The sequence below is a fragment of the Protopterus annectens genome, chromosome 9.part0 (assembly GCF_019279795.1).
Source record: "Protopterus annectens isolate FY-2018-M chromosome 9.part0, PAN1.0, whole genome shotgun sequence".
Classification (NCBI taxonomy): Eukaryota; Metazoa; Chordata; order Ceratodontiformes; family Protopteridae; genus Protopterus; species Protopterus annectens.
Genome location: NC_056743.1, coordinates 1926796846 through 1926817381, shown reverse-complemented (window position 1 = coordinate 1926817381; position 20536 = coordinate 1926796846). Strand labels below are relative to the sequence as shown.

The 20536-nt window shown below is 37.9% G+C and overlaps 1 protein-coding gene across 2 annotated transcripts in view; it reads left to right on the top strand.

Moving 5' to 3' along the window:
• Positions 1-20536, top strand: part of TRMT1 (tRNA methyltransferase 1) — a 733367-nt gene that overhangs the window by 16476 nt on the left and 696355 nt on the right. For both annotated transcript variants that reach the window (XM_044084732.1, XM_044084733.1), the window contains exon 2: positions 12414-12917. In XM_044084732.1, the coding sequence (XP_043940667.1) occupies positions 12436-12917 (482 nt within the window). In that variant the 5' untranslated portion in view covers positions 12414-12435. The remainder of the gene's footprint in view (positions 1-12413; positions 12918-20536) is intronic.

The window sequence follows — 20536 nt, the reverse complement described above, 5'->3', positions numbered from 1 at the left end:
ACATACTATCTAAAAAATCTAAAAGATCAAAAAGTAACCACTTTAAACGTTAAATGTTTGAATAAAGTGATATAGATAAAAAGCGATATAGATAAAAAGCAACAACGACCCCACATACAACATGATCGAAGACGAATATTAATATTAAAGTTAACTTTTTATCTATATCACTTTATTCAAACATTTAACGTTTAAAGTGGTTACTTTTTGATTTTTTAGATAGTATGTTTCTTTAAATGTCAATTAGGATTAATTAACTTGTTTGTATAACTATTTAAAGCTATGGTTTATGGATTTTTCTTTGTCTGAGGAAGTTTGCTTACTAAGCAAACAAAAAGCGCTTCATTAAATCATTTGCTTAGTTCTGTGTGGATCCTGTTTAGTTCTACCAGTTCTGTTTATTTTTATTGATACTAGACCAGAACTTCTGGGGATTGTTTTGGGGAGTTTGCTGTAGTTTACAGTACTAGTAATTCTTTTTGTCTGTAAGTATTGCCTTTTTTGTACTATTTCTCAACTGCCTAAAATTTTGTTGTTCAAAGATATTTTTGGTAGCTCTCCACTTAGCCCAAGACCTGTTCCTAAGCAAAATTTTCTGTCTGGTTTCTTTAGAAAGCCAGGGGGCTGGTTTGGACTTCATTCTGATAGACCGTTTAGGTGCATGCTTATCAAGGATGTTAACAGCCTCTTCAAGTGGGAGAGTTTTTAAAGGGTTCCAGTCACAGGCACCAAGTTCATTATGGAATAATACTTGGTTAAAGTGTTTGTTGGTACGTGTAATCCTATATGGGGGGGGGGGGGTTGAAATATCTTTTTTTGCCTTATAATGTAGGTCAAAGTATGATCACGTATATCACCTGGCAGAGTTCCTACCTTTATAAGCTTGTTTTTGTCTGTAAGTGTCCAGTCTAAGCTGCTCTCTCTCTTTTTTGTTTGGTTTGTTGATTCTGGTTGTGGAGGTGATAGTTTGACTAAAGCCATGAAGGTTGATATGGGAGGTAGGATTACCAGCGTTGACACCTTTCCAGTCAGTATTAAAATCACCTAGTATTCATGATTCAAAGATGGCCGACATTCTTTAAACACTGCAAGTCTACAGCTCTTCAGATTTCAGAAATAAAACTTAACCCTGTGGAGATATCACAAGATTTAATACACTAATTGGCAGCAATAACTAAAGTACTAGGATCTATCTTCGTTTCTGAGAGGAAAAAATAGATATTTTGTAACAGCAGGATTGGAACTGATGGTCAGCCTGACTCTGAACAGAGCAACAAACAAAGGAATTACACACCTCTCAGCTGAAGCCTTACTCCTGGTATAAATACGTTTGCAGTATATCAAAATGTCAAAAGAAGACAAAACTATGGAAATCACAACTTCTAAAACTAAACTATCAGCTTTGCAATCTCCGGAGAAAGAAGCTATTTTTAAAAGACAGAAAACAGTTACACAAAGGGAAACTGCAAAAACGGGAATAACAAACAAACCAGATCAACCGGTCAGCATGGAGGAAATTAAATCAGCATGGTTACCTATTCAAGAAGCCTTAAAAGATTTATCAACTCAAATGCTTACGTTTAGTGCCACATGTAATCAAATTTTGGAAAGGATGGATAAGTCAGAAACCAGAATAGCTGAAAGTGAGGATAAAATAATAATGCTTACGAAAAAAACAGACTCTCATGAAGCAGACATTCAAACCATGCAAAATAAACTTTTAGACCTGGAAGCAAGATCCAGATGGAATAATATAATAATTAGAGGACTCCCAGAAACAATTCAATACAATGAGCTTAATGTTACCATAATACAAATACTTGAAACACTGTTTAAGGACTCTGACAGTGTTAAACAGATTGTTATAGAAAGAGCTCACAGAGCAGTCAGAGAATCGTTTGCTTCAAATGCACCTAGACCTGTTTATGCCAAAATACTGAATTACCAAGATGCAAGCAAAATACTTCTAACTATTAAAAAAAATGGTGGATTTATCATGTGGCAAAATAATAAAATTTCCATGGCACAGGACTTACCAATGCAAATAAGGCAATCCAGGCAAATGCTAGCTCCATACTGCAAGTTTTTGATTGAAAAAAACATCAGATTTCAAATGAAGTTTCCTAATACTTTAATTTTCACAGTGGATGGTACTAAATATTCAATAAACACTAAAAAAGAAGCAAAACCTACCTTTTTGAAGCTTTTCAAAGCACTGCCACCTTCAGAAGTTTGATCAAAGCATCCAGGCTTTTCTTTCAGCATTAGACAGACTGGGATTCCATAATTACGACGATCCGAGGCTTTATAACTCTTTGTTTGTTCTTTTCTTTTTACCAGGCCCTGGGAAACACTTAATTACCTCTTTATCTCGAAGTTCCAGCGTGTCCACGAGGTTTTTCCGAGGATTTATGGCTTCAACGATCGTAAACAAGCCACGAAGTAGCAGGAAGTCCTTTGGAGGCTGCAGGGGGACTTATTTCAACGTAGCGCATCCAGGAGGTCCGTCCGTGAACTGATTCCCCCGTCGCGAAATCGAAATGAAGAAAACAAGCTGATCAAGCAGGAAGGACTATAAGGAAGCTGTAGAAACTGTTTATATTGAAAAACGAAGCTTCCTGGACTTATTTGGAGGGTAAATAGCTTCAGTGTGGTATGAGGAATGTACAGCCGTACAGGTAGGAAATACTAGTGTGAATGGGCTGGTTAAAATAGAAGGGTATTACATTGTACTGTGAATATGGTAATTGTGTCTCTTTCTTTGTTTTTGTTTTTTTTTTTTTTCTCTCTTCTTAGGTTTTTTTTTTTTTTTTTCCCATTTTTAATTAAGAAAATGTATGTGTATGCTTTGTTTAACATGATGGTGTTAGTATAACAAATGTTATGCAAAACTGTGAACTTGAAATGTTTCAAATATCATGTTTAGTTTTTCCTTCTCTTTAGTATTTTAAATGTATTTTATATGAACACAGTTATTTAGCCAATTGCTTTGTGTAGTACAGTTTTATTGCTACCCATAATATTTTACAAGTTTTAGCAGACTGTTACCTTTGGAGGAAGACAATTAATTAAAGCAGTTAGAACATTTAAATAAAAATAAGCTTAGAATTGTCTTGCAATGTTTAACAACTCTTTGCTTTCTCTGAGAATTAATAATTACTATTGTATATGACAAGAAGTTAAAATCTATTATTGTTATTGCTGATTATCAATATAGTGAGGTATTAGTTAAACTGGATTTTCATACAACAATTAGTAAATGTGTTTGACTGACTATATAAATATGTCCAGAGCTGTAGTTAAGTAATTAGTAGTGTTTATTAGGGAATGTTTGGATTAAGCTTTGTAGATTTAGAGAGAGTGGTTGTAGGTTTTTTGCATGGGGTTTTTGTGTTAGGTTGTAGAGTTAGAAATTTAGATAACCAGAGACATTCAAGGAATGTGAAAAACCTATGTACATCCTGGTCCAGAGGAATAGTGGATAAGCACTGGGTAGGGATGGGATGTCAGATTTGCTTCCAAATAATCTATGATATGTTAATATACTGTAATCTAAGGTTGTCTCTTAATAGTAGGAATACATTTTTGAAAAGCTTCATATGTGGATAATTGAATCTTGGAATGTTAAAGGACTCCAGAACATGGGGAAAAAGGAAGCTATTTTTACACCTGTTTTTCCAATCAAAAGCAGACTTTATTTTACTACAAGAAACTCATTTGACTAATGATCAGTGGGATACACTGAAGGATAAGAAATGGATTAGGGAGATAGTGGCGGCGGAAGGGACAACGAACAGTTCAGGGGTGGCAATTATAATTAAAAAACGATACCAAGAGAAAATCTTAGATGTTAAAGTAGATAAAGATGGACGGTGGTGTTTAGTGGTTCTGGTATCCAAGTTCTATGATGAACCCATATTACCTATGAATATATACGCCCCTTCCACTAATCAGCACCATTTTATAACTTCACTTTACTCCATTTTACAACAATATAACAACTGTTGTATATTAATGGGAGGTGATTGGAACTCGTATCAAGATCCCAAGTTAGATAAATTCGGTTTATCTAAAGCTTTTAATAAACAGGCAATGATAGCATTGAAGGAATTTAAAACCGATTTTAAATTATATGACCCATTTAAACATACACATACACAAATGAAAGCAGAGAATTTTACTTTTTACTCAAGTTGCCATAAAATGTGGTCGAGAATTGATTTTTTTTTTTGATATCAGAAGTATTGATTGCTGCTGACCCATGTGTTTCTACCCAAGCTCGACAACTATCGGACCACTCAAAGATTACATTAACACTAAACAATAATAATATGAGTAATAGGAGACTTTGAGGATACAATTGGTCTTTAAATCCATATTTACTAAGGAAAGATGACATATTGAAAGAAGTTAGAGACACTTAAACAGTTGCTCCATAACCTCCTCAAAAACAGACACCCTGTTGATATAGAATGGGCTACAACTAAAGCCCAAATAAGAGGGATTTTCTTTCAGAAAGCTACTTACTATAAAAAAATGCAAAATAAGGAGCTACAAGAATTAGAAACCAAAATTAAGTTACTAGACCAGGAGTTAATGAGGAACTGCAATAAACAAACAGAAACAGACTTATTAAAGTGTCAAAAAGAATTGTTTTTATTACATAATAGTAAACTATCATTTTATGAACAGAGAAATTTAGTAAAATACGCAAATCATATTCAGACTCCCTCAAAAGCACTAGCACGAATTATTAACCAAACTAAATCAACACTATTAATATCAGAATTATATTATAACAATAGAACATATACTAATAAGGCAGATATTATGAATACTTTTGAAACAATATTTAATCAGGTATATGGTGATCAGCAGACACTTTTACCAGATAAAGTTAGGAAAGATTTCTTACAGAAGATCACATTCCCGAGTATTGATAATGAGTCTCATAGGGATTTAATTAAACCGATTTCAGCGGAGGAGGTAACAGAAATAATTAAGAAGCTGAAACCACATAAAGCCCCAGGGCCGGATGGATTGACCTCTGAATTCTACAAAACTTTTAGTGAGATTTTGAGTAGAATACTTTCACAGACATTTAATTGTATAATTCAAAATAAAATTAATGATCCCCACTTTAATGCTTCAAAGACAATTTTGATACCAAAAGAAAAAAGTGATTCTAAAAACCCAGATAATTACAGACCCATTTCACTCTTGAACATAGACATGAAAATTATGACATCTATCCTAGCAAATAGACTGAAAAGGGTCACAAATCTAATAGTAACAGAGGAACGGGCGGGGTTCATGGATGGGAGACAGACCAATGATAATACATTAACGCTTCACACATTAATTTCCTATGCCAAGCACAAAAATCTCAATATTTATGCACTTATAATTGACGCACAGAAAGCATTTGACAGAGTTAACTTGGTATATCTATTTGATATGTTATCATACTTTAATATACCTCAGGATTTTATCTTAACTTTAAGGAAAATATATAACAACGCATATACAAATGTATTTATCAATCAAGAATGCTCTAAAAGAATACAAATTAACAATGGTACCCGACAAGGGTGCCCATTATCTCTTATTTTATTTAATCTTTATTTGGAACCATTATTTTTACACCTTAAACAAAATGTTTTTTACAATCCCCCAATATTATATGGTATGAAGATAAATATGGCTGCTTTCGCAGATGATTTAAATATATACTGTACCACACCTGTGTCAGATACCGAGAAAATATTAAAAGCAGTAGAAGACTTTGAGAAAATCTCTAACTATAAACTTAATTTTAAGAAATCCAAAATATTCCCATTAAAGACACCTACACCCTTTTCATTGCTACCATTGATAGGACAGGTAATGACGGAAGAGAGAACAAAATATCTGGGTATTGTATTTTCAACTGATTAATAGAGATTTTTTTTATAAATAATGTTAAATCAACTTGGGATCAGATAACATTGGACTTGAAAAGATGGAGTAAACTGAAATTACCAATGATGGCAAGAACTGCAATTATCAAAATGAATGTTCTTCCCAGAATACTATATATACTTGGAGCTACACAACTTTGAATCGCGAGGAAATTTTTTAAACAGCTTCATATAGGACTAGGGAGATTTCTTTGGGAACCTAGGAAAACGAGGATAACATATGAGAAACTGATGGCTCCAAAGAATAGGGGAGGTCTAGACTTACCGGATTTTGAAACTTATTACTTGGTAATTAATGCTAACAGAATTTTAAGGGCGATTCACTTTGATAGGGACAGTCTGAAATGGGCACCCAAGTGGTTGGTCTTAACTTATAGACATGTAACTAGAGCGGGAATTAACTGTAAAGCTTTACCCTTTTTGAATAGAGGAACACTCAGTAAATATGACTTAATGGAACATATAAAATGCTATATAACTTCAATTCAAAATCTTTTTACTTCATTAAACTTATTAAATTATATGATGGTGTTTCAACCACTCCACAAGAACCCAAATTTAGTAATAGGGAATAAATTAATAGACTTACAGAAATTCCCTCTAATAAAAGATTTAATCATATTGGATTTCTACCCCTTGCTTTGGATATCAGTTCATGATATTTTAAAAGAGAAAAGTCTCCCTATTTCCTATCTAATTATCATGAGACAACTAAAAGATCTGGCTACAAATTACTTGAATTTAAAGAAGAGGAATTAAATATATGTCATAATCTGTGGGAAGCTCTGATACAAGACAAAAATATATAACTTCCTCATATAAACTGATAAAAGAGATGAAGTATAATAAACATATTCTCTTATCGAATTACTGGAGGGAAAAATTAACATTAGTTGACGATAGTAAGATCTTGGAAGCATTTAAACTAACATTAAAGTCAGTATCCCTACAAAAATTACTATTCACACAATTGATGATATTCAACAATGCCTACTATACCTGTCTTACTCTTCATAAATTTGACTCAAAGAACTCGCCTAATTGTCCATACTGCATAGACCAGACAGCTGACCTGTTTCACATGTTTTGGAGTTGCAAATGCATTTTTAAACTTTGGAATTCGTTAAAACTTCATTTACAGAAAATGGGCTACCAACAATCAACACTCTCTTGGGAATTTATGATCCTACATATTCCCCCAGAGAATTTAGACAAATCAAAAAGGATCATAATCATGAATATTTGTTTATTAATGAAACTATACATAGCTTCAAACTGGTTGAACCCGACCCAGACATCTTGGGAAAATTTTAAAACATCAGCAATAAGACACATATTAGCGCACAAACTGTTACTCAATGACCACAAGAAAAGTATAAATAATATTAAAATATGGGAGCAAATCTTTAATATTGTGTTGGCCTAGAAGTTCTTATCCACTGTTACTTAGGATATATATTTATAAGACAGATTCAATCTTAGATTAGATATAGATTGTAATAATACTACAGACTGATGGCATTTTCATGTTGTATTTCCTTTTAATAATTTGTGTTAATATACAATGTTTGTGTAACTTTGGGAGCAATCATGTAAATATTGTGTATATATATATATATATATATATATATATATATATATATATATATATATATATATATATATATATATATATATAGTAGTGTGTAGTTATGTAATTGAAAAATAATAAAGACGGATTATTGAAAAAAAAAAATAAAATCACCTAGTATTATTGTTTCTTGTGGCTAAGTTGAGGGCACCCAGCTTAGAATATCCTCTATTGTACCGATGTTATTACCGGGAGGTAGGTAGATGCAGATGATATATAAAGATTTGCTAGGGTTGATTTGAAATCTGGAGACGAGGACTTCTGCCTTGCTATCCTGAGGTGGGTTGTATGGTAAGGAGGAGATCTGAAGTCCATCTTTGAATAGAACTGCTACTCTCCCACCCGTACGTTTTATTCGGTCTTGTCTCAATATATTATATCCTTGGGGAATGATTTAATTGTCTTTAGTTCCTGGTTTTAACCAAGTTTCTGTCGGGCAGAAGATGTCAAAGGAGTGAATATCTAGAAGGGCATGGAGATGGGCTACATTGTTGTTAATACTGTGGGTATTAAGATGTCCTATTAGGAAAGCGTTAGGGAGTTTAGGGTGGATAACTAGGGTAGCGGGATTGTTAGAGCCAGGGTTAGGGTGGATGTCACCATCTATTAAGGAGGGATTATTTAGTTTTAATGCAGGGTTATATTTAAAGCTAGTCTGATATTTCACTTTCTTTACTGCGAGTTTATAGTATTTAATGTGGGAGAGTCTGTGGTATTTAGCTAGTAGATAGCTGGGAATGGAAGTGATATTTGTCTGACTATTGGAGAGTATAGGAGTGTGCATTGCTGTTTGTTTTGGAGAGTAGTTAAAGTGGTAATAGCACAGTTTTTCAAAGGAGGTGAGGAGGTAGGCTGAGGTCAGGACAGTTGAAAGTATAGCTATGAATATTAATTTGGTTATATTTAGTTTTGATTGCTGTAGGCATATTGTTGAGATTACTTATAAAAAGTTTAAGGAGTTGGGTCTGAAATTAAGAAAAATAAGGAGGTATTGGATAAGGAGAGACTAGAGAGGAGGGAACTAATACTTATTAGATAAATGAAAAGGGATATGGTTGCTACCACGATTCTGTTATCACCTACTGGCTTCTGCATACGTGGCTTCAGCCAATATCCCACTCCAGAATTGTCCGCAATGGATGCTTTCTCGTACAGAGAGATGTCTGATTCTGCTGCTCTGTACCTCAGCATCCCCGGCAGTGTGGTTAATGGCCAGGTTCCTCCAGTGCACTTACTGGTCAAAGCTTCTTTCCTTTCAGTCTATAACATACACTGGTTGGGTGGCAGCCTCTATCCAACTTTATACTGATTGCTCAGACTCTTTTCTAAGTGCATTTTCAACTGTTCAATTTATTTATGTAGAAATTTGTTACCCAGTGTAGAGCACTGATGACACGTAACCAGAGTCAGTCTCGGCCCAGGAATGTCAGAATTACATTTTGTGTGACAACAGCAAGACCATAATGAAAATACACATCGGTAAAATGTCATCGGCTAACAAAATACGTAAAGTGTATACAACGGTTGTATACGTTATTTACCATGAATCAAAACACATTTCATTTAGAAAGTGAGGTGTCTGTGGAATAATTACAACTGCGTGGTGTCTTAAGTGGGAATAGGTTCATAGGTTGGTACTAGGCTATCGGCCCTAGGGCCTATACAAGCTTAGCCATAACAATTCCCTGGCTGTTTCTTCCCACAGTATTTACTTCCCTGGACCCCTGTCTAGCAGGGCGACTGACGTGATCCCCGGGGTGAATTTCCTATCCCATCCAATCATCAAGGTTCCTTTTGAAGAGCGCCAAAGAGGTGCTCTGCTTACCATGTATGGGCAGTCTATTCCAGAGTCTGGGGAGTCTAATCCATCCAGCATGTTTTGTTCATTGTGATGACAAGGTTTAGATCCCTGGAACGTGTGTCTGAGGGATTGGGATTTCTTTAAGTGTAGCATGTCCAACAGCTCTGGGTTTGACATGGCCTTGTATGTTAAGCAGAGATTGCCTCTGTGGAGACGATATGCAACAGAGTATAGGTGGAGTTTTTTTTTTTTTAGATGGTCAGCATAGGGCATCTGCTTTAGGCTGTGATTCTTTTAGTGAGGTATGGCCTTTCCAGTTGTTGCAGATGTCTTGAGCGGTACATAACCAAACAGGGCATTGTATTCTAGAATGGGTCTAATGAGGGATGAGTACAGTGGGACAATGACCTCCTTTTTTCTGGTTGAAAAGCCCTTAGTGATGGTGTGCCACATAGAAGGATTTCTTTACTGTTGTGGCGATGTGGTTATTGAAGGTGAGACCACTGCCCACCTGTTAGTCTCTTATCGCACTTTTGGTGTTTAGTGTATTGCCACTATGTGGTAATTCACGGGTACATGTTTTTTCCCCAAAGGGGATAACTATGCATTTCTTGGCATTGAGCTTGAGCCCATGGCTCTGGCACCAAGCATCTGTTTCTGTAAAGCCCTTTTGTAGAATATCCACATCATTTGGGGATTCAATAATGATAGGGTAGTTGATGGATGAAGGATGTTGCATAGTTTATGTGCATTTGGAAGGAACGGTTATGTTACACAAAGGATTATGCAAGTCAGAAGTGTATATTGATGCAGTGCAAGGTGCCATAAGAGGGACAGTAAGAGTATTGGGAGGAGAATGTGATGTGGCCCTGATTAGGGGATATGGTTTGAAGAGAAACAATGATATTTTTACCTGATGAGAGGAGCGGAGTCCTAAATATATGGTAAAAATAAGGTGCCTCTTATTTGTGAGGAATACAGAGTTTTGGACCCATTACAAAGAAGCAGTAATCTGTATGACAGAGCTTTGTTTTAAGGCTAAGAAGCAGTAATCTGTATATTTAAGGGTTGTAGCATGGGAGCAGATGCGGTTAGTTTGTTTAGTTGCTAAGGCAGAGAAGGGCTGGTTGATTAAAACCTTGAATAGCTGGGATCCTAAAAGAAAGTCAACTCTTTGAACAGAGAGCTGTTTTGCGTTTCTCAATGTTTGTGTCCTTCATTTTGACAGGACTTTAATAGAGGTACAATTTTTTATTGGTGGTGTGTGGTTTTTTTTTTTTTTTTTTTTTTGTGTGTACTGAATTTGTTTTTCATAAGGCTTAATGGGGGGAGGACATATTCAACTTGGGAGAGCAGAATTCCTTTGTCTAGGGCTGTTCTGGAGGGTATAATAAGAAAGAGGAAGACTATTGACCCAAAAATAGTTAACTTTTCCCTCCACCTCCGTTACAATGGGGGGAAAAGTGTTTTCTATGGTGTTGATGTCATGGTCATAGACACACTAGGATCTGTCGTGGAGATCCAGAAAGGTCACATACAGTTGCCTGTGCAATGGAAAAGAAAGAAAGATTGGAGGACAGCTCTGCTGCAGTCTAAGCAAGGCCACAGTTCCCCATCCTTTTGTTCACAAAAGGAAATAGATCAGGCATCCCAACTCTGCTGGGTATTTTCATTTGAATTTGTTAACAAGGGTAGAGCATTTTCACACGTACCCCATGTTTAAGTCTCGGCTGGGGAGACAATATTACAGAAGGGAATACAGTCCTGTATTTAAAGTTTTGTTTGGTGCATTGGATTAAGGTTTGCAAATCTGCTGGCAGCTCTGTCATGAGGTTGAGTACTCAGTTGTTTACCTTTTGAGATTCAGTTGTTCGCCATCTTTGCTTTGAAGAAGGTGGCCTTCACTGGTAATCAGAAAAACTCTGGAAACATTTTATTCTGAGGTATTTTCAAGTTTCAGTTTTGTCTGTTCCCTGCCTTCCTGGCATGATTTGATCATGAATGGTATTTTAAGAAGGATTTTTTGGGGTCTTAGCTTCTGTCAGGAGATCTTGTTTTTTCATTACAGATGTCCTTGCCTTGCAAATCAAGGAGTGCGTATGTAACCGTGGATCCTCCTAGGTAGTTTTATTATTATGTTCCCAGAATAAGTACAATAAGGAAAGATTCCCAGCAGTTCTTTTGCTTAAGAAGAAGAGGGGGAAAAAGGGGTCAAAAATGGCACTTTTCTTGACACTTGGCCAGCTGCATAAAGTTCTGCTGTGTGATGAATGGGAAGTCCCTAGAAGCAGTACCAAAGTCCCTCTGTTCAAGGCTTTGTAGCTACTTCACTCACTTTCATCAGGAATGTTTCCATAGATAGTGATGCTGTGCCCCTATGGTTGTCCCTTCGTATGTTTTTTTCCTAGAATTATGGGATGGACTGTCTGTAGATCCCATTCATCCTTTGCTAGGGTTGTTTTTATGTCCTAGCAACTTGTAACCAAAGGGTCTGCTCCTTTTGCTTATTTTGTGACTTTGACACTCTGTCAGAAACATTTTCAAGACTAAGTAACACGCGCAAGTTCTGTAGTAATGTAACTTTGGAACCTTCGTACAGTGATGTCACATTAAGAATGGTTCCCTCGTGCTGTCCCTTGTTCTGTGTTTTCTACTGAATCTTTGCGTTTGTAACCCTCCCTCACAGTTATGTCTGACTGCATGCTTGGACAATGTATCATCATTCCATTTTTGTTGGGGATTCTGCTGGTTAGTAGTGAGAATGGTGGAGACCACCCATCCAAGTCAGATGGCTGCTAACAGCAATAAGAAGCTGCCTTGGAGTAGTGGATGGAAGAGAATGGAGCTGAGCTTGGGAGGGAGTCCTGCATGCACTTCCTATAGGTTCTCTGAAATATCCAAGGTTATAGCAAGTACCTCGCATAATTGTTGTTTTGGCTTGCAGTAATGTTAACTTTAAACACTGATGGCATATACAAGGTGACTGTACCATTTTAACTGACTTTTATGTTTCTTCTTGTAGGAGTTTCATTTTTGAACACTTTATGAGCATTAGGTGGGCACGTGTCGTGTACTCCTTGTCCTTATCAAGGTCCAGAACAATTTTGTTAAAGCAGCTGATTTTGTTACCAGGAACGTTTCCAAAAAACAATTTCTCACTGTGTAGGGGAGCTCATGCCCTGACGTCTATGGAGACAGAGACTGGGCACGTTACCTCAACTGATCAGCCACTGTGTGAAACTGGGTGTGTTATCTCATCTGATCAATGGCAGAGTGTGACTGGCCATGTTACTTTGTCTGATCGACCAGAGACTGAGATTCCATCTGATCAGTCACATGGGTCGAATGTCTGTGATGGAGTACGAGATGTGAAAGGTTGTGAGCTCTCAACAAATGGTAGCGCCTGTGTACCCCCTGAAATAAAGAGCAAATTGACTGTAATTACCGAAGGAAGTACGCAAATACTGTTTGGAAGTGCAAATGAAGTATTTTATAATCCTGTCCAGGAGTTTAACAGAGACTTAACGTATGTAAAATCTTTCACCACTAATTTTAAATGATCATCCGCATGTGCAGTTGTAAAGTGAGTAACTGCATTGGCTAGCAGCAGTTATGAGTTAACTTATGGTTCTGTTGGGTTATCCCTATCAGTGAGTGTGCGCTAGCCTAGTACACAGCCCAGATAGCCAGATATGTTGATTGGTTAATGATGTGAACTGAGGAGCCACTGTATTGGAACTAATTGGTATGTACAGGAACCCACACATTAGAAAATGGTAATCTGTTTCTGTTATTCCCCTGTGCTGTTTTTGTGTTTACTGTTCAAAAAATAATTATTATTGTCTGTCTGGTGGCAGAAATGGCTTTTGTCTTATGAGTATTGAGGTGATATGATAATTGGGGGGGGGGGTGTGATAATGGTCTTCAAGTAGACCTTGCTCTGTCAAGTGCTGACTGGCTGTTACATGATTCACTAAACTGAAGTGGCAAAAACTGTTCTTGTGTTGTGGGTACAACTATGATCACATTGCAAAATGCAGTGCATTTGCACAGCAAGCAACAAAACGTTTTGCTACATCTAAACTGGAGGAGAGTAGTTTTTGGTAGATTTAAAGTGAAATGAGGGATTACAAATAAAATACCGCACTGTGAAAAATTGCGATTGGAAAGACTAGCATTCTTCTTGTTGTGACCATGTTTAATGAAAAGCCGAGACTGTTTGTTCAGAGTATTTGATGGGCTTGGTGGTTTTCCTGGGTCGTTGGTATGCTAAGTATACATTTTATATACCTTGAATGCTGTTGGTGTTTACGTAACTCTCACACTGACGTGTGCAGAAAACCGGTTATGCGTCTGTTACTAGTAAGGTGGAATACATGAGGTAAAGGTGCGTGCTGTGCTCCTACATCCCTTGTACTGGAGAAAGTTAATGACTGATGGGGAAAGTCATTGCAGATTTCTTCTCCAAGATGAACATTTCTAGCTGGGGAGCTTCCTAGTTGTTAAACAAGGGAGTTAAGTAATAAGTCACAAGTTGTGGAAGCACTTTTTGGGAGCTTCCTAGTTGTTAAACAAGGGAGTTAAGTAATAAGTCACAAGTTGTGGAAGCACTTTTTGGGCCATTTGTGTTTCATTTGCATACAGAAGTACTTTGGCACCACATTTGGTACTTTTGTGTTGTGGTTTCTTTAGTGATAAAATGTACAAGAGATTCTAGAGAGAATCTGCTTCATGGCAGTAGCAGAAATTGGGGAAAGCAAAAAAAATGAATTTGGAAAAGGTTGAGAGAGTCTACAATAGGGCATCTGCAGTTTTTAAAGTGAGTGTAAAACTATCCAGTTGTATTATTAAGCACAGGTTGGGGCATTACTTGCTGACCCAACTCCATGCAAGAATCTGATGTGTGGTCCCTGCTGACAACCTGAATACTGAGTGCACTGTCAGCCATGTAGGGGCTATAAAATACCAGGATGCTTGGGGAGTGCTGTGCATTTTGTTGTCAGCAGAAGAGAAAAGGGTTTGGGGACTGTACTAGTTACTCAGAACTTGTCTGGCAAATAACTTTCATTTCTTGAGCCCACAACCACCAGACAACATTGAGCACAGGCAGCTAGGCCACAAAGTGAAAATGATTTCTGCCCTGCACCAAGGGCATTTGATAAGAATATGCAGTTGCCAGACTTTTCATTTACATGTCGAGGAAGGAGAGTAGGAAGGGAGAAAGTCTGTTAACACTAGTTACCCATTTTCCTTCACCGCGCAAGTTCTCAAGCATGGTTTTCTCCTGTGGTCAGCAGCATTCCTTATGCAGCCTCACATTCTGTAGCACTCGCCCACTTCCTGCCACACAATAGTCAGGTTCTCCGAGGTGATCTCACCAGATGTTTCTACTTGATACTAAACTCCACTTTGTTACTTAACTAAAGTAACAAGTAAGGTCATAATGACGGGGGGAAGCCTATAGTGAGAAAAATAGTTTGTCATGGAAAAGGGTATTTGGAACTGTTTTCTTAGAAGTAGTAGTTGGGAGACAGGTCAGTGAGAGAATACAGCATTTTGCCAGATATAAATGGAAAAAGATGCATCTATGTGATAACCAGCCAAGTAGGCTATTTTGTGGACCTGTTTCAGCTCCGCCACAAACCAGAAATTGAAAGTGCTGTTTGTTTTTTCTTCACCAGTGTTTTAAGTATTTTGCACTGTAGTGAGACTTGCTAGCTTATTTCCTGCAGTAAATCCAAGTTGGTTGCAGTGCTTTACTGGCATCCCAAGTCTTTGTCATATATGTATATTGGGAATGTCCACACATTAGATCCATTAAAACAAGATCTGCAGGATCAGGATTGCCATATGCTGGCACTGTTTGCTGTGTTTAACACAATTTATGGCAAATGCCAAAGTGAACTTACTGGACTCTTCCAGATTTGATGTGGTAGTATAAAAGAATGAGGGCAAACTGTTTTTCCGCTGTGGGTGTCAAGTTTCAGGCTGCACAAAATACCTTCTCTGTGATGCAGAAGAGCCAGTGCTAAATGTCATTCTAGTATTGTATTTAACAGTAACAGGAGGTCACTGGAAATGGAAAATCTACCCATGCTGGTTTCCAGAAATGACATGGGGCCAAAGGTCAGGGTCTCTGTCAGTCTTTAGGCAGCTGTTGTCTTCAGCCTTGACTCCTTGCCCACTTTTTTTGCCTCAGGTTATGGGTAGGGTAAGGCTCTCTCTTCATATTCAAACACTGCAGAAAAAGGATAACCATGGACAAGCTGATAAAGGAGATTGTAAGCAGAGGGTATGCAGTTTTTTTTCTCTTCTGCACCCAAATTCCATCATTGTTTTTGCTGGATGTTCTGCACCATGAAAAACCTAATTTGAAGAGAAGGAGATGCAAAAACTCCAACAAAAGAGCTGTCTAAAAGGATATTATTCAGATTCTTCTTGCTGCCTGAGAAAATCGAGAATATCAGGCCCATTGTGGATCTCCTCAGGTTAATATAATCTAGTCCATGGAAGACTTCTCGTGGTTATGGTGCAGTCCATCCGGTGCTTATCCAAAAGAATGTGGATGTGGTCTTTGGACCCAATGCCCATCTCCACATAAAGATCAGCAAGTAATTGTAGAGGTTTGTGTGTCCATGTCTGGGCCAGTCACTGCCAATGTTGAACTCTCTATTTGGCCTCAGCCACATGGTATTGACACAAATATGTATTGGTGGTTACTTCCCATTTCACGTTACAGGGATCCAAGATATTCTGCTACTTTTATGGTTGACTTCTTGCTGCATCAACAAAGGACACTCTTCTATAGCTGTTGATCATCATATTGATCACTGCTGCATTAGTCCTAGCCTCCACGAGCACCTTCCACGCACCCAAACTGTCTGGCAGCTCTGAGCTGAGCTGCGTAAAAAGACAGGCTGGAATGCCAAGCGCTTCAGAGTTTCCTGCTGCAGAAGTGACTGCACCTCTGTAAGCTTTCAAGGATCGACAGTCTGCTTGTGCTGTTCCACTGCTAGGCAGATAAGTTCTCCTTTTGGGGGAAAAACTTCCACATTTTAAATATTTGTTTATTTCTACTTTCCTGGTTAGGAAGGTTATTTTTTCCACCAGGAGATTGTTTTAATGGACTGTTTTGAGATTTGACCATACTTTTAAATGGGAGTGCACTTTTTCCTGTCAGTTTAAAAGTTGTTAAAGGCTATTTTAACATTTTTTTGGGGGGGGAGATTGTGTTCTTTTACATTTTTGGGGTTGGCAAAGCTTTTCTCCCTGGGCCTCTGCTGAAAATTGGCTCGTTTCAAGTCGGACTTTCCCAGTAAACGGATGTTAAATAAATAAAAATAAGGTATGTATTAAAGTGCTTTTTTGCTGTATTTAAATTTGTAAAAAGTGACTTGAACTGTACATTTTTACCGGGCATATACTGCTTCTTTTCCCCAGGAAAGAGGCACAATTTTTGGTTTGACCATGGAACAAACTACAGTTCCTAGGGTTGGTCGGTTCTTCAGTCACAAAAAGAAGACCTTGAGCAAATAGCCTTTATCAACACAGTAGGCTTGCAGTTTGTCTCAGCCACAGTTGAATTTGGTGTGGCCAAAGTTGGTTCCTCAGATCACTTATCTTTATCCCGGATCCCTTTGGTGTAGTACCTACAAGCCACTATGGACCAGGGGTTAGCAGTGCCTTTTGTGGCTCAGGGTTCCCTCAGTGGGCAAAGGTGAGCAACTCTTCTTAATCCTGGGAGAATGAGCAGGGGAGTATTTCTGTTTAGTCAGGATGTTGTGCCCTTTGCCGGGGAAGCTGCTGCTGTTATTAACCTTATTGTCCCCATTTTCCTGTCAAAAAAGAAACAGAAAATTAAACATGCATCCACTGCTGCTCAAATAGTATTTTATTAGCTCTGACTCCACGTCTAATTCAGATGATTTATCCTTTTTTATAAATTGATTTCTGTTGAAAGGGGTTAACTCTCTTCTTGACCACATTCAAGATTCTGAATAGGACAAAGAAGGAACAGGTGCAGGGTTTTCTCCTCGGATGTCCAATTCAGACTCTCAGGAGAGCACAGTGTTTGATTCTCTCTCTGGGGTTTCTCTTTCTCTGAAACTGTTTCCAGAATGTGCCATTTTTTTCAATGGGAGAAAACTGAGGTTTCCAAGTCTCTGGGGAAACTACTGTGAACCTTTTTATAAACTGGATTTCCAGAACCTTCACCCATTCCTCCAGCGCTATTATTGTATGTGTGTCATTGCCTGCAGTTTTCCTATTAGACTGCTGCCCGTAAAAAGGTGGCTAGATTAATACATAAAGTTTCTTAGTGTTTTAAGTTTTTAAACTTTCATCCCAAACTTGACCCAGCAGCTATAACTTTAATTAATCCTACTGCTGCTAAACGTCATACACTTTCTTATAAGGATGGGAAAATAATTGATAAGTATGGGAAAGTGTATGCTTCTGCAACTTAGATTTTCAGTATTTAAAATTTTCAGGCTCCAGTGTTTATAAAGTTTATTCTGACTTAATTGTGAAAATATGAGGAATATTTTTGTCTGCAAGTTTCTTCTTGTGAGGAATAATCTGCTTTAAATTGTTTAGTTTTTTTTCCCTCTTGCATGCAGGTCATGACTCATTGTTTAAAGTTTTGCATGACTTTGATACTTTTTCCAGGGCTGTGCACTGGTACTGTTTGAGGAGGTTGTCCTGGTTACATTCTCAGAACCTCCTGGAAGATGCAAGAAATTCATCTTTGGATAGATTTAGTTTTTGATCCCTCTGCTGCAAAAGTTATCAAAAGGTGTGATAAGAGGGGTAAGCTGACGCAGGAAATGTCTGATTTGTCAGCCCCCCTTTTCTAAAATTTCCAAGGGATTCTGTACCCCCCCCCTTCTAGTTTTGGCAAGAAACAAAATAAATGGCTTTGGCAAAATTCTGGGAAATGGGCATCGAAGAAGTAATGGCAAGGGAGTTACAAGAAGACAGGAACCCCCCCCCCCCCCAGAAAACAAAGGATAGTCTAACAAGTCAGAGTGATTATTTAAGGGATCATGCCCACCCCACTCTGCCAGTCTTTTTCCCTTTCCAGAAAGTCTGCATCTCCCATTTGTCTGAAACTGTTGCCAGGGAGGAACATAATTATGAAGATCCATCATCAAGGTTACAGATCTTTTTCCCTTTCCAGAAAGTCTGCATCTCCCATTTGTCTGAAACTGTTGCCAGGGAGGAACATAATTATGAAGATCCATCATCGAGGTTACAGATGGCGGTGGAAAGAAATCCCTTTTCCGGGAGTAAGTCCTCATCCACTAGACCAGACTCCTCCGTTTCTCCCTGTCCTTCAACTTAAGTTGTCTCAGGGAGTAATTAAAGAAAAAAATGGCTGGAGACCAGTTCTGAATCTTTCTTTCTTTCCTAAACCAATTTGTGACCGTGCCCAAGTTCAAAATGCTGTCACTTAAACCTGTTATTTCTTTTTCCTTTTTCAAGTTTTCCAATAACACTAGATTTAAAAGATGCTTATCACATCCCTGTTCATCCAGATTTCAGGTGTTTCTTAAGTTGTTGTGTGTGTCTGGATCCCATTATCAGTTCTGTGCCTCACACTTTGGACTATCCACTGCACCAAAATTGTTCAGTTCCTTGCTCCGATTAAAGCTTATTGCAAGCTACAGGGTGTCTTCATTTTAGCATATTCACACGATTTGCTTATCTTTTGCAGAGTCCTTTTTAAAATGTCAGGAGTCTCTATCTGGTATGAGATTTCTTACAAAGGCTGGGATTCCAAGTGAATATTCAAAAGTCTGATTTGACTCCACACAGGATTGTGTTCCTGGGGTGTCTGCTATGCACCTGCGTTCAAATAGCTTTTTTTCAGGGGAAGAAAATTCTGTTTCTAAGGTTTTCCTCTCAGACTTCAGTCACTGTGAGAGAATGCCTTTATTATTTGGGGTTTTATGGCATTTGTGGTTGTCACTCTAACCCTAACTCCATACGAGAAAGCTACAATGGTATCTGCAACCTCTCTGGTCCTGGTCCGAGCACCAACGCCCATTATCCTTTCAAATGCCAGTTTTGGGATTTGTCAGTAGAGAAATCACTTGGGGATATTTGCTGGCTCCGCCAAGTCCAGGTCTCCCCTTCTCCCCCTCTGCTGCACAGCAGTCTGTCGTCACCGATACTTCGGACTTTGCTTGGGGAGTAGTTTCAAGAGGGATAAAAGTGCAAGGTGTGTCGGGCACCAAGGCCAGAAGCAGGCACTTAAATAAATGTAATGGAGATGCTCGCTGAAATCAAGGCACTCAGTTCTCTGAAACATCTTTTGGTTCTAAGGACCTCTTTAACTTGTTACAAACAAAACCGGCATCCTGTATCCTGTCTAGATGAAAATTGTGTGGCAGACAAGCTGAGCAGGACAAAGCAGACCCTTACGAATGGAAACTAGATTGGGGATTTTCCAAGATTTTGATTAATCTGTGGGGAGTTACTTAAGTAGACATCATTGCCACTTAAGTAGACATCATTGCCTCCTGCCTGAAGAATCGGCTGGTAAAATTCTGTTCCAGGACTGCATGCAAGAAGGCCTGAAGATAGATGCCTTTTCTTTTATTTGGAAAGGGTGGAAAAGCATATAGAAACATTCCTGTTCACTGATTATCTGGGGTATTTTATTTATTTATTGAAATTTGTTGACCGAGAAAGTCCACTGGGCCCAACAACCCATTTTCAGTGGAGGCCTGGGGAGAAAAGCTCCATACAGTCACAGAAATTTATATAACATCTACTTAACTTTGACAGTCAAAGTTTTTACATAGTACAAATTGAAGTAGATATACAAGACAAATGCATATTATAGAGGTATACAGTATGAGGAAATAAACCCAGTGTGTTAAACTTTTTAGTAATTCTGTTTGTATATTCTCACAAGTAAAGAATACTGTTTAATCAATTTTATTTATTAAGCCACAGAAATGAAAGCAAGAGAGAGTTGTTACGAAGATGGATAGTGTAAAATGCAATTATATTAAGTTAGTAAAAGTATTTTGTGTATCGTGGCCAAAACATTTGAGCTGGTTTAATCATGACTACAAGAACAGACGAGAGAATATAAATGTTTTAGAGTCTAGTTGAGTAATAGAGAGAGGGAGCTCA